The sequence below is a fragment of the Leucoraja erinacea genome, chromosome 24, assembly GCF_028641065.1.
Source record: "Leucoraja erinacea ecotype New England chromosome 24, Leri_hhj_1, whole genome shotgun sequence".
Taxonomy (NCBI): Eukaryota; Metazoa; Chordata; class Chondrichthyes; order Rajiformes; family Rajidae; genus Leucoraja; species Leucoraja erinaceus.
The window spans coordinates 16,281,499-16,296,631 of NC_073400.1; the positions used below are offsets into that span (position 1 = coordinate 16,281,499).

A 15,133-nucleotide genomic window follows, 5' to 3' on the forward strand; every position below is an offset into this window, starting at 1 on the left:
TGGAGGTAGAAGGTAAGATAAGGTAATGTTTCATTTACCCGCCAGTTCTTTAGTCTTGATCCAGTTGGAATTGCTGGGCATTGGTATGCTCCTGCAGGATGTGGGAGATCAGGGAGAGCTCCAGTGCCCCTGAGGACTACCTACACCTGTGGAAGATGCATTCAGCTGCAGCTCCTGGCTGACCGTGTACAAGATATTGGTGAGGCCACACGGATTGTGTTCAGTTTTAGCCAGCCTGCTGTTTAAAGGATATAATTAAGTTGGAAAGAGTACAGAGAATTTACGAGAATGTTGCCAAGACTAGAGGGCCTGAGCTATAGGGAAAGGATCAGAGGGCTAGGACTCCATTCCTTGGAGTGCAGGAAGATGAGGGGTGATTTTAATGAGGAGTGTAAAATCATCAAGGGAATGGATAGGGTGAATGCAGTCTTTTACCCGGAGTAGGTGAATCAAGAACCAGAGGACATGGGTTTAAGCTGAGGGGGCAAGATTTAATAGGACACTGAGGGACAACCTTTTTACTTTGAGGGTGAAGGGAATATGGAATGAGCTGTTGGAGGCGATAGTTGAGGCAGGTTCTATAACAACATTCAAAAGATTCTTGGACAGGTACATGGATAGGAAAGGTTTAGAGCTTAGATGGGGCATCTTGGTCGGCATAGACGATTTGGGCTGAAGGGCATGATTCTGTGCTGCATGACTGTAACCTCTGAGATATAGGCAGACTGGTGGAGGCTATAAAGGATGGTGTAAGGAAAATTATTCCAGGTTGTATGTGTAATCAAAACTGTTCTAGACAGAAGTTAGTTATTCATCACATTTATGAGCATTAGGACAACTTTCCAGCCCTTTTTTGTTACATTTTGTTGATGTAGATCATGCCAGCCAGCTGCATAGAGGGCCCCACAAAAAGCAATGAGATGGGCATTGGTCTATTGTCACATAGATATAGTGAAAAACTTTGTTTTGTGTGCTATCCAGGCATATACCGCCATATAATGAATTCCTATGAGGACAATTGTGAAAAAAGGGTAAAATAATGAGTGCAGAATAGTGTTTACGCTAAGGAAAATGCTAAGTCTGTAACAATGAAAATTGGGTGATAGAGTTCCTTAGTTTATGAGAAGTTTAGTTAAAAGATACAGCGGAGAAACGGGCCCTTCGGCTCACCGACTCCGGGCCAACCAGTTATCCCTGTACACTAACGTTTAAGAAAGAACTCCAGATGCTGGAAACAAACTCAGCGGGTGAGGCAACATCTATGGAGAGAAGGAATAGGTGATTTGGGTTGTGACCCTTCTTCAGACTGATGTGGGGGTGGGTGGGAAGAAGAAAGGAAGTGGTGGAGACAGTGGGCTGTGGGAGAGCTGGGAAGGGGATGGGAAGGAGGGAGAAACCAAGGACTACCTGAAATTAGAGAAGTCAATGTTCATACCGCTGGGGTGTAAACTACCCAAGCGAAATATGAGGTGCTGCTCCTCCAATTTGCGGTGAGACTCTGGCCATGGAGGAGGCCCAGGACAAAGGTCGGATTCGGATTGGGAGTTGAAGTACTGAGCCACCGGGAAACCATGTTGGTTAATGTGAACTGAGCGAAGGTGTTGGGCAAAGCGATCGCCAAGCCTGCGCTTGGTCTCAATGATGTAGAGCAGTTGACACCTAGAACAGCGGATGCAATAGATGAGGTTGGAGGAGGTGCAGGTGAACCTCTGCCTCACCTGGAACGACTGTTTGGGTCCTTGGATGGAGTCGAGGGGGGAGGTAAAGCGACATTTCCTGTGGTTGCAAGGGAAAGTACCAGGGGAAGGGGTGGTTTGGGTGGGAAGGGACGAATTGACCAGGTGGTTATGGAGGGAGCGGTCTCTGTGGAAAGCCAAAGGGGAGGAGATGGGAAGATGTGGCCAGTGGTGGGATCTCGTTGGAGGTGGCAAGAATGTTGGAGGATTATTTGTTATATGTGACGGCTGGTGGCGTGGAAGGTGAGGACAAGGGGGACTCTGTCCTTGTTATGAGTGGGGGGATAGGGAGTGAGAGCGGAGCTACGGGATATGGGGTAGACCCTGGTGAGAGCCTCATCTATAGTCGAAGAGGGGAACCCCCGTTCCCTAACGAATGAGGACATCTCCGATGCACTGGTTTGGAACACCTCATCCTGGGTGCAGATGCGACGTAGACGGAGGAATTGGGAGTAGGGGATAGAGTCCTTACGGGAAGCAGGGTGGGAAGAAGTGTAGTCCAGATAGCCATGGGAGTCAGTGGGTTTGTAGTAGATGTCGGTCAGTAGTCTGTTACCTGCGATGGAGATAGTGAGGTCTAGAAATGGTAGGGAGATGTCAGAAATGGTCCCGGTGTATTTGAGTGCCGGATGGAAGTTGGTGGTGAAATGGATGAAGTCAGTGAGTTCTAAATGGGTGCAGGAGGTAGCACCAATGCAGTTGTCAATGTAGCGGAGGTAGAGTTCGGGGATAGAGCCATGGTACGCCTCGAACAAGGATTGTTCGATGTACCGAACAAAGAGGCAGGCATAGCTGGGGCCCATGCTATGCCTGGGATTTGGAGGAAATGGGAGGAGTCAAAGGAAAAGTAATGTTATCCTACACACGCTAGGGATAATTTACAAAAGGCAAATTAACCTACAAACATGTACGTGAGCACCTGGAGAAAACCAGAGCACCTGGAGAAAACCCACTTGGTCACAGAGAGAACGTACAAACTCCGTACAGATAGCACCCTAGTCAAAGTCAAACCCAGGTCTGATGTATTCAAATTAGATGAAGCTCTTAGGGCTGACGGAATCAAGGAATATAGGAAGAAAGCAGGAACTTGGTACTGATTTTGGATGATTAGCCATGATCATATATTAGAGGCTTTGCTGGCTCAAATGGCTTACTCCTGCACCTGGTTTATGTCTCTGGTGCTGTAAGGCAGCAACTCTACCACTGTGCCGCTTGTTCAAAAGCCTGACAACAGCAAGGAAGAAGCAGTTCATGACTGTTTGTGCTTTCAGGCTTTTGAATTTTTTTGCTTTGTAGGAGAGTGGAGAAGGAGGTATGACTGTGGTGTGAGTAATCCTTGTTCATTAAGTGTGCTTTCTTATTACAGCATGAAGCAGAGGTAGAGTCGATGAGTGAGAGGCTGGTTTGTGTGGATGGACTGGGCCGTCTTCATATCTTTGCACTTTCTTGCAGTCTTGGGCCAGGCAGTTGTCATGCAGGCTGTGATTCATCTGATACGTTGCTTTCTACTGTCTGCAGAAATTGCTATGAGTCATTAGAGACATGCCAAATTTCCTTTGTGTTTTGAGGAAGTGGAGGTGTTGTGCTCTTTGGCTTTAGCATCTGTGATTGGTACAGGGGAAATTGTTGGTGACATTTACGCCAAGGAACTTGAGTTTCTCGCTCATCTCCACTTAAGCACCATTAATGCAACGATGGGCACTGTCTACACTGCTTCTTCAAGTCAAATGGTCAAATAGTCTGTTTTAGTAATTCTGGCTAAGAGATCTGTGTGGCAGGGTAGCACCACCTTGTGCATTTGAAATTCAACCAAGACTTTGTCCTTGTTTCAGGAGTGGGTGTTGAACCGTGAACCCTTTCAATAGACAATAGGTGCAGGAGTAGACCATTCGGCCCTTTGAGCCAGCATTGGCATTCAATGTGATCATGGCTGATCAACCCCAATCAGTACCCTGTTCCTGCCTTCTCCCCATATCCCCTGACTCCGCTATTTTTAAGAGCCCTATCTAGCTCTCTCTTGAAAGTATCCAGAGAACCGGCCTCCACCACTTTCTGAGGCAGAGAATTCCACAGACTCACAACTCTGTGAGAAACAAAGTGTTTCCTCGTCTCTGTTCTAAATGGCTTACCCCCTTATTCTTCTATCTGGATTTAAAAGGGAGTTAGATGTGGCCCTTGTGGCTAAAGGGATCAGAGGGTATGGAGAGAAGGCAGGTATGGGATATTGATTTGGATGATCAGCCATGATCATATTGAATGGTGGTGCAGGCTTGAAGGGCTGAATGGCCTACTCCTGCACTTATTTTCTATATTTCTTAAACTGTGGCCCCTGGTTCTGGACTCCCCCAACATTGGGAACATGTTTCATGCCCCTAGCATGTCCAAACCCTTAACAACCTTATGTTTTCATTCAGACGTGAGAGGTCTACTAGCTCACCACAGTTGGTTTGTGTGTTTCAGAGAAGAAGCAAACCCCAGACCATCACACAAACCAACCCGTCTTGCATTGACTCCATCTACACTTCACACTGCCTCGGCAAGGCCATCAGCATAATCAAGGACCAGTCACTCCCTCTTCTCCCCACCTCCCATCAGGCAAGAGGTGTAGAAGTTTGACAATGCATATCTCCAGATTCAGAGATAATTTATTCTCAACTGTTATCAGGCAGCTGAACCATCCTCTCGTGAGCTAGAGAGTGGTCCTGACCTCCCATCTACCTCCTTGGAGACTTGATCTATTTTTAATTGGACTTTATCTTGCACTAAACATGATACCATCTATCCTGTACCTGTACTCTGGACGGCTTGATTGTAATATATAGTCTTTTCACTGACTGGATAGCTCACAATATAAAGCTTTTCGCCGTACCTCAGTACTCGTGACAATAATAAACTAAAGCAGGAATTGGATGTGTGGAATAGTTTATTCATAGGCTGTGAGGTACAGGAGTTATTGCCCCCGAACTAAACCATTTCGGAGAGAATTTAATCATCAACCACACAGCTCTAGTCTACAGCCCAGACCAAGCATGCACGGCAAATGGTTATGAAGGACATGACTGAATCAGACTAGGGACAAAATTACAATTTGCAGAAGCCAATCAACCTACAAACCTGCAACCAAGACAATGTTGCAATTCATCAACTCACTAAAGGTCATTATAACTTAATCTGGATCAGTCCACCACGAGAGACCCTGTCAAATACTTTACTGAAGTCTACGTAGACGACGGCTACTTCCTTGCCCTCATCAATCATCTTCGTCACTTCCTCAATACACTATCATACATTGGTGCTTTGTTGCAAATAATTTTGTTTAAGGCATTGATTGCGGATTTCTGAATCTAGGTGAGATGGCTCATCGCCCCGGTACAGTGCACATGTCAAAGGGAATGGGCTCTAATAGTTTTATATTGTGGCAGCACCACAATATTGTGGCAGCACCAGTCTTAAAATTGATGTCTAACTAAAGCTATGAACCAACCAGACAGTTAGTAGAAACTAAGAACTGTTGATGCTGGTGTATACCAAAGATAAACTCAGTGCTGGAGCAACTCAGGGGGTCGGGCAGCATCTCTGGAGAAAAAGGATGGGTGAAGTTTCTGGTGGGGACCCTTCTTCAGACCCTCCTTCACCCACTACTTTCAGTCTGAAGAAGGGTCCCGATCTAAAACTTCATCCATCCTTGTTCTCCAGAGATCCTGCCCAGCCCACTGAGTTACTCCAGCACTTTGTGTTTACCTGTCGCGACGATTACATGGACATCACGTCATGTTCACATTTTAAAGTTTGTTCTTCCACGTGTAATACCCTTTATATACACACACACACACACACACACACACACACACACACACACACACACACACACACACAGAAGTCTTCTGAACCTTTTCATTAAAAGGGAAAAGATATTGAAGTCAAGCCCAAGCACGATGAATAGGCGGGTGGGTGGAGTGGCTGAGGTGAGAAACTAAATGATTGTGTGTTTGGTGATGGTGAAACAAAAGCCAATCCTTGCAGGGTGGCGAGCCAAGAGAAATAAAGTTACACAGATGGCATTGATGCTGGTTAAGAGGGCTTGTGTATTGCAGGTCATCTAACTGGGGGAGGTATAAATGTAGGGAGACACAGGAGAATATGAGAGAAAAGAATGTTAGAACTGTGTAAAAAAAAATCAGTTTTAGGTTAGAGACGCATCGTGGAAACGATTTCTACCCACCGAGTCCACGCTGGCCATCAAACACCTGCCTGCACTAGTTCTATGTTATTCCACTTTCTCATCTACTCCTTACACACTAGGGGCAAATTTCCAAAGGCCAATTAAACCTACCACCCTGCATGTCTTTAGGATGCGGGAGGGAATTGGAGCACCTACAGGAAACTCATGATCGCAGGGAGAATGTGCAAACTCCACACAGACAGTGCCCGAGATCAGGATTGAACCCGGGTCTCCGGTGCTGTAAGGTAGCGGCTCTACCAGCTGCGCCACTGTGCTGTCCAGTTGCTGGAAGTCGTACATAGAAATACACATTGAAACAAAATAAATAGGCCAGGCAGTGTATGTGGAGAGCGAAACAGTGAAAATTGCAGCGTGATGACTTTTCAGTGGAACTGGTCAGTTGGGACACAGACTAGGAAGTTGATCAACTTAAATTGGCGAATTCAGTATCGTGTCGTGTTAAGGGGTCAGAGTTTTAAGCATGTTTAATTGGCATATGCCTTGGAACTCAAAGAATGAAATTCTTGTAAATTGACTAAATGAATTTTACTCCAGACGTTGTCTTTTTTGGGGGGGTATAAACAAGCAGTGTCTGCATTTCCTCATTATTACAGAATTCAATTCTTGTTGCATCTTTACAGGCACAGAAAATGCAAAAACACGGCAGGTAAATAAACAATACATTATCACTGATTAAGAAGGAACTGCAGATGCTGGAAAATCGCAGACAAAAATGCTGGAGAAACTCAGCGGGTGCAGCAGCATCTATGGAGCGAAGGAGATAGGCAACGTTTCGGGCCGAAACCCTTCTTCAGACTGATAGGGGGTGGGGGGAGGCGGGGAGAAGAAAGGAAAAAGGAGGAGGAGCCCGAGGGCTGAGGGAGAGGTAGGAAGGGGAGGAGTCCGCAAGGGTTAACAGAATTGTGATAATTTATCAGTTCTAGGAAGCTAAACCATAAATTATCAGTTCTCCTAGGAAGGTAAACCAGCCAAAGTATACAATGCACCTTAGTGTAAAGTCCATGGTAGATCATTGCTGAGGTAGGGTTGTGGTTAGTGGTTCAATAGCTCATCGTTGAGGGGAAGACGTCCTTGAACCTCTCGGGCTCCTGTGTCTCTTCTCGATGGTAGCAGTGAGATGAATGTGTGGCCATCATGACGCGATGTTTGATGATTGCCGTCTTCAGACAGCGCTGCCTGCAGATTCCTTCAATGGCTGGGAGGTCGATATCGTCCTGTGATGGATTGGGCAACGTCTGACACTTTCTGTACTTTAGAGATACAGCGCGGAAAGTCTTGAGTCTGCAGCGAGCGACCAGCGATCACCCAGACTAACACTATCCTGCACACTGGGGACAATTGACTTTTTTTTCTGAAGCCATTTGACCTACAAACCCACAAGTCTTTGGAGTGTGGGAGGAAACCAGAGCACTCGGAGAAAACCCACACAGTCACGAGGAGAAAGTACAAACTCCGTACAGACAGCACCCGTACTCAGGATCGAACCCGGTTCTCTGCCGCTGTAAGGAAGCAACGCTACTGTTGCGCCCCCATCCCGCCCGCTGGCTGTGAACATTGAATGCAATACATTAAAATAGAAGGTGGTAAGTGATTTGTACTTCACATGGAAGGTGTTTTGGTATCTGAGGGAAGAGATGAGTGGGCAGGTGTTGGGTCTTTATATAGAAACAAAGAATTGCAGATGCTGGTTTATACCAAAGAGCAGGCAGCATCTCTGGAGAAAAAGTATACGTGACGTTTTCGGTCCGATACGTCACCTACGCTTTTCCTCCAGAGATGCTGCCTGACCTGTTGGATCTTTATAGTTTTATTTGAAAGATAAAGCATGGAAAAAAGTCCATTTGGTCCACGCCGACCATCGATCACCCGTTCACACTGGATCTATGCTATCCCACTTTCTCATCGACTCCCTACAAACCAGTTGCAATTTACAGAGACGAATTGACGTACGAGCCTGCACATCTTTGGATGTGGGAGGAAATGAAAGCACCCAGGGCAAACCCATGCGGCCACGGAGAACGAACAGACTCCACACAGACAGCACGCAAGGTCTGCATCGAACCAATGTCTCTAGTGCTGTGGGGCAGCAGCTGTGACAATGGGCGCTTGTTGTCATGATGTTCCATGATGTGATGATGTACACTGTGGACAGCTTGATTATAGTCATGTACAGTCTTCCCGCTGACTGGATAGCACGCAACAGAAAGTGTTGCACTGTATTGGTACGTGAACCATAACCGGCCACTCCTTCTTCTCGTCTCTCAGTTCAGGCAAGAGGTACAGACATGTGAAAACCCACACCTCCAGATTCAGGGACAGTTTATTCCCAGCTGTTATCAGGCAACCGAACCATCTTATCACCAGCTAGAGAGCAGTCCTGACCTCCCACCTGCCTCATTGGAGGCGTTCGAACAATCTTTAGTTGGACTTTATCTTGCACTAAACGCTACTTCCTTTATCCTGTATCTGTCCAGTGCAAAGTCACTTTCCGTTGACTGGATACCACGCAATTAAAGCAGATTTTTTACTGTACCTCGGTACACGTGACAATAAAAACTAAACTAAACTCTGAGATGGAGGGGCGTCTAGATAAGTGTTAGTGGTGGATGTGGAGGGCAGACTGAAAATTGGCAGCAAAAGTACAGCACTGTACCAATATCAGTTGATTCGCTGTGAATATGAATCAGTTGCTGAATAATCATGTTGACTGAATAATCATTCAGGCTTCGCCAGGCTGTGTTGTTGATGTGCCGCCTAACCTGTAGAACCATGCCTTCGGTGTCTGGGAGCTGCGAACATGTTCTTTCAAATGCTTGCCTTACCTTGTGACACACAAAACACAACACACACCCAACCGCTGGGGCGGGGCACGTCTTCCCAGGCAGGAAGCGATTGTTCCCATTACTTTACCATCACAAAACCCTCCTTGGATTGCCACTCCACTGCTCAAGGAGGTGGCGGAGAGTTTCGCAGCTTTTAAAACATGTGTGCTGCCAGTTATAACATCGAGAACACGCTGTGGGAAGTGCGGGGGAGGTATGCGAATCTCTCTACCATCGGTTCTGGAGCCTACGGGACCGTGTGGTAAGTGCGTTCAGTAGGTGTGTGTGTGTGTGTACACCATGTGGAGACTTTGGTCACTTTGTAAGCAATGCAGGGGCAAAACAACTCGAGCTAGTGTCCTCTCTCCCTCTCTGTGTGCAAATGAAACGGCGAGTATCACCACATAGGGTGAAATATCAATATTTGTTTCAATTTGCATTGTAACCAACAGCTCGGCAAGTGACAGGCGGACGGGACTCAAGGTCGCAATTAAGAAACTCCATCGCCCCTTCCAGAGCGAAACTTTCGCCAAAAGAGCGTACAGGGAACTCAAACTTCTCAAACACATGAAACACGAAAACGTAAGTTTGGCAGCGACCCACCCGTCTGGCCCTTCGGCCCTTTAGGAATTCTATCTCCTCGGCATTCTTAAATAACAAGTAAAGTTACAGGGGAAAAAACATTGAAGACAAAACGAGTTTCAAACATCACCAGAGTCTCCTAAAACAAATTCTAGATTGCATTGGTTTATTAATGTCCCGCCCACTGAGGTGCAATTAAAAGGTTTTGTTTGCATGCTATCCGATTAAATCAGATTGAACATATTGGACACCAGGACAATCAAGTCATATACAAGTACAAAGAGAAAAGTACCAGAGCATAGAATATAGTTTTATAGCTTTGTAGCATTACAGAAACAGAGAAAAAGTCCAGTCAAGAATGGGGTGGGTTGGAAGATCGGGACCACATCCTAACTTGTTAGAGGACCCTCAGTAGTCTTTGGGTGTTGCTGGCATATGGTAGCGGAGACCTGGGTTTGATCCTGACTATGGGTGCTGTCTGTTCAGAGTTTATCCTTTCTCCCTGTGACCACGTGCTCCAGCTTCCTCCCACATTCCAAAGTCATGCAGGTTAATTGGCTTCTGTAAATTGGCCCTGGTGTGTAGGGAGTGGATGAGAATGTGGGATAACATAGAACTAGTGTAGACGGATGAACGTTGGTTGGCGTGGGCTAAGTGGGCCGAAATGCATTTTCCCAAGCTGTTCCAACCCTTCTCCTGCTTTCTCCCCATAAACCTGACAGTCCCCCCTCCTTCCTCTACTTTCAGTCTGAAGAAGGGTTCCATCTTGAAACGTCACCTATTCCTTTTCTTCAGAGATGCTGCCTGACCCACTGAGTTACTCCTGCACTTTGTGTCTATCTTCAATGCGCTACAATGCTGAAAACTATATTCTGCACTCTGTATCTTCTCCTTTGCCTTGATTGTATTTATGTATCGTGTTTAATCAAGGACAAGTCGCACCATGGCCACTCCCTCTTCTCCACCCTCCCATCAGGAAAAAGGTATAGAAGCGTAAAAACGCAATCTCCTGTGTGAGGGACAGTTTCTTCCCAGCTGTTATCAGGCAACTGAACCATCCTACCACAACTAGAGAGCAGTCCTGAACTACTATCTACTTCATTGGAGACCCTCAGACTATCTATGATCAGACCTTATTGTCTTTATCTTACACTATGCGTTATTCATATTATTCTCTTTATCGTCCATCTGTACACTGTGAATGGCTAGATGATAATCACATATATTGTCGTTCCACTGACTGGTTAGCACAACAAAAACTTTTCACTCCACCTCAGTACACGTGGTAATAAACTAAACTATTATCTCATCCGATTGGATAGCATGAAATGGTGTTGGGTAGATTGATGGGACTGAAGGCTGATAAATCCCCAGGACTTGATGGTCTGGATCCCAGGGTACTTAAGGAAGTGGCTCTAGAAATCGTGGATGCATTGGTGATCATTTTCCAATGTTCTATAGATTCAGGATCAGTTCCTGTGGATTGGAGGGTAGCTAATGTTATCCCACTTTTTAAGAAAGGCGGGAGAGAGAAAACAGGGAATTTCGATAGCAGTAACAGGATTGGTCCGAGTCAGCATGGATTTACGAAGGGGAAATCATGCTTTGACTAATCTTATGCTTTTTTTGAGGGTGTAACTCGGAAAATGGACAAGGGAGAGTCAATGGATGTAGTGTACCTGGACTTTCAGAAAGCCTTTGATAAGGTCCCGAATAGGAGATTAGTGGCCAAAATTAGGGCACATGGTATTGGCGGTAGGGTACTGACATGGATAGAAAATTGGCAGACAGGAAACAAAGAGTAGGGATTAATGCATGCCTTTCAGAATGGCAGGCAGTGACTAGTGGGGTACCGCAAGGCTCGGTGCTGGGACTGCAGCTATTTACAATATACATCAATGATTTGGATGAAGAGATTAAAAGTAACATTTGCAAATTTGCAGATGACACAAAGCTGGGTGGTAGTGTGAACTATGAGGATGCAGGGTGACTTTGCCAGGTTGAGTCAGTGGGCAGATGCATGGCAGATGCAGATTAATGTTGATAAATGTGAGGTTATCCACTTTGGTGGCAAAAACAGGAAGGCAGATTATTATCTGAATGGTGTCAAGTTGAGAAAAGGGGAAGTACGACGAGATCTGGGAGTCCTTGTTCATTAGTCACTGAAAGTAAGCATACAGGTACAGCTGGCAGTGAAGAAAGCTAATGGCATGCTGGCCTTCATAACAAGAGGAGTTGAGTATAGGAGCAAAGAGGTCCTTCTGCAGTTGTACAGCACCCTAGTGAGACCACACCTGGAGTATTGCATGCAGTTTTGGTCTCCAAATTTGAGGAAGGACATTCTTGCTATTGAGGGACTGCAGCGTAGGTTCACCAGGTTAATTCCCGGGATGGCGGGACTGTCATATGTTGATAGAATGAAGCGGCTGGGCTTGTGTACTCTGGAATTTAGAAGGGCGAGAGGGGATCTTATTGAAACATAAAATTATTAAGCGATTGGACACGCTAGAGGCAGTAAACATGTTCCCAACGTTGAGGAATCCAGAGCCAGGGCCCACAGTTTAAAAATAAGGGGTAGGCCATTTAGAACGGAGATGAGGAAAAACGTTTTCGCCCAGAGAATTGTGAATCTGTGGAATTCTCTGCCTCTGAAGGCAGTGGAAGCCAATTCTCTGGATGCTTTCAAGAGATATTTAGATAGCGTTCTTAAAGATAGCTCTTAAAGAGTCATGGGATATGGCGAGAAGGCAGGAACGGGGTACTGAATGTGGATGATCAGCCATGATCATATTGAATGGCGATGCTGGCTCGAAGAGCCAAATGTCCTACTCCTGCACCTATTGTCTATTGTCTAAAACAATGCTGTGCACTGTAGCACCATGCACGTGACTATTATAAATCTAAACAACACCTAATTTCAATGCATTTAATTATTACTATCTGAGTTAGAACACAATCATCATGCCATTCCATGGGCACTCATCCTTCCCACTGGACTGCTGAATTCAAGAGTCAAGTCTGTTCTCTAATGTTAGGTAAACATTGCATTTTCCAATCTTAGGTAACTATAACACCCCCCCCCCCCCCCCCCCCCTTCCTCCACCCCACCCCTTTCCCATCCCCTGTGTCCCACTTGTACCTATGTCTCCCCAGCCCCTCCCCTTCCACCTACATCCTTTCCTCTAGCTTCACAATTCACAACACTTCAATCCTTTTGTCTGACACCTGTCTTTGTCCCAACCATCTGCCTATCACCCCCCCCCCCCCCCCCCCTCACTTCACCCAGTAACGATCTATTGCCTGCCAGGCTTTATCTTGCCCTTCCTCTTTTCCAGCTTTCATCCCATCCCCCACTGGGCAATCCATCTGCAGAAGGGTCTTGATGTCAAACGTCAAGTATACGTTCTCCAGGGATGTTGCCTGGACAACATGGTCCTGTTGAGTTCCTCCAGCACTCTGCGCCCTTTTTCTCTCTAGTCAAGAGTGTATAATTGTTATATGTACTGTCAACAGAACAGACTGCAGCACAGCAGGTCTGTAAACACAATAGCAGGTTCAGTGCAGGCTCAGCAGAGAAATCCCATACATAGACACAAAATGCTGGAGTAACTAAGCGGGTCAGGCAGCATCTCTGGAGAAAAGGAATAGGTGATGTTTCGGGTCGGAACCCTTCTTCAGACTGCCACCCTGAGCTGTGGGAAATCTAAAGCAGTATGTGGCCTGGATCAGAAATTAACTGAGCGGGGAACTGATCTTAGCCACATGTAGTGAGCTGGTTATGTGTGTCTACTAGTAGAGAGATACAGCAGAGAGAATGGGGTTGAGGGGGACTGCCTAACTTTGCTCCTATAACTTATGAACTTACTAGAGGTAGGAAACTTTGTTCAGACTGAAAAGTCTGAATGACAATAAAGGATACTTTACTTTACTCAAAAGGCTAGAACAAGTTGTAACGCATCAGTTCCCTGGACAAGCTTGATTTTTTTACATCATAATCGTGTGTGTTGTTGATGCTGTTTTTCCAATTGCTTGTTTCGAATGTGAATGCCAACAAAATATCCAAAGGGGCGATTTGGCCAACGGCTATCAGGATGCATCCCAACTTAGTTTGGGAACAGCTCAATCCAAGACCAAAATAAATTGCAGTGAATTGTGGACGTAGCCCAGAACATCATACAAGCCAACCATCGCTTCCATTGACTCCATTTATACTTCACGCTGCCTTGGCAAGACCAGCAGCATAAGCAAGGACGAGTCACATCCTGGTCACTCCCTCTTCTCCCCTCTCCCATCAGGCAAAACATATAGAAGTGTGAAAAGACACACCTCCAGATTCAGGGACATTCCTCCCAGCTGTTATCAGGCAACTGAACCATCCTATCACCAACTAGAGCAGTGCTGAACTACTATCTACCTCATGGGGGATCTCTGATCGGACTTTACTGGCTTTACCTTGCACTAAATGTTATTCCCTTATCATGTATCTACCTATACACTGTGAATGGCTCTATTATGATCTTGTATAGTCTTTCCGCTGAGTGGTTAGCAGGCAACAAAAGCTTTTCACTGTACCTCGGTACACATGACAATAAACTAAAACTGAACTGTACTGAAACTGGCTTAGTGGGTCAGATCGACAAGGCATCTACAGCTGTCAGAACCCCCCCCCCCCCCCCCCCCCCCCCCCCTCCTCCTTCCTCTGCCCCCAACCCAATCTTCAAAGTTCTTGTTGGCACAACAAACTGCAGATGCTGGCTTACAAAAAAAGCACATGAAGTACTGGAATAACTCAGCAGGTCAGGCAGCACCTCTGGAGGACAGGGATAGGTGACGGTTCAGGTTGAGACTCGTCTTCAGGTTGATTGTACTATGGGGAGAGAGAACACTGGAGGAGAGGTGGGGGTTGCAACAAAACCAGGCAAGTGATGAGCAGTGACATCCATGTTCTCCACAGATGCTGTCTGACCCTCTGAGTTACTCCAGCACTTTTGAACTTTTGTTCTTTTGGTTTGTTCGTTTCTATACCTTTCATTCATTTGTTCCTTGTACATTTTCACAACTCACAGCTTCCCTCTCCCATGTCTCTCAGTCTGAAGAAGGGTCTCGACCCGAAACATCATCTATTCCTTTTATCCAGAGATGCTGCCTGACATGCTCAGTTACTCCAGCACTTTTGAGGGCTCCATCTTGAATGAATGGCTGCAGACTATAAATATAAATATCTGTACAGTGCTACCTGGAACAACCACAATTATTCAAAGGCATAGATTAATGAACAGCTAGATCTACTTTGAGAATTCAAAATCTATTATTCTCAATGTTCTTCCACCATTTTGATGCTCAATATGTAAATTTGTTATAGAATCATTGAGTCTTATAAGCACAGCCACCAATATGTCCTATTTACACTAGTTCCACCTGCCTGCGTTTGGCCAATATCCCTCTAAGCCTGTCGTATCCATGTACCTGTCTAAATGCTTCTTAAACATTGCAATAGTACCTGCCTCAACTACCTCCTCTGGCGGCTCATTCCATACACCCACCACACTTTGTGTGTGAAAATTCTCAACTCGATTTCTGTACCTGTTAAATTCTGACCACAGTTTGCCACAATTGCTCATGTGAAAAGTTAATTGCAAAACTGTTCCTGCAGATTGTAATATGTGCTGGACGGTTTGTTAGTTGTGAAACAAACTCGGGAAGTGAATTCTAGTTATGTACGTCACCTCCTGTCAGCTGATTAGCTCAAT

At 45.8% G+C, this 15,133-nt stretch overlaps 1 protein-coding gene across 1 annotated transcript in view; it reads left to right on the plus strand.

The window, feature by feature from the left end:
• Positions 1-8,811: 8,811 nt before the first annotated feature.
• LOC129708686 (mitogen-activated protein kinase 13-like) overlaps positions 8,812-15,133 on the plus strand; it is a 42,563-nt gene continuing 36,241 nt past the window's right edge. The window contains exons 1-2 of the mRNA XM_055654610.1: positions 8,812-9,063; positions 9,254-9,383. Of these exons, the coding sequence (XP_055510585.1) occupies positions 8,963-9,063; positions 9,254-9,383 (231 nt within the window). The 5' untranslated portion in view covers positions 8,812-8,962. The remainder of the gene's footprint in view (positions 9,064-9,253; positions 9,384-15,133) is intronic.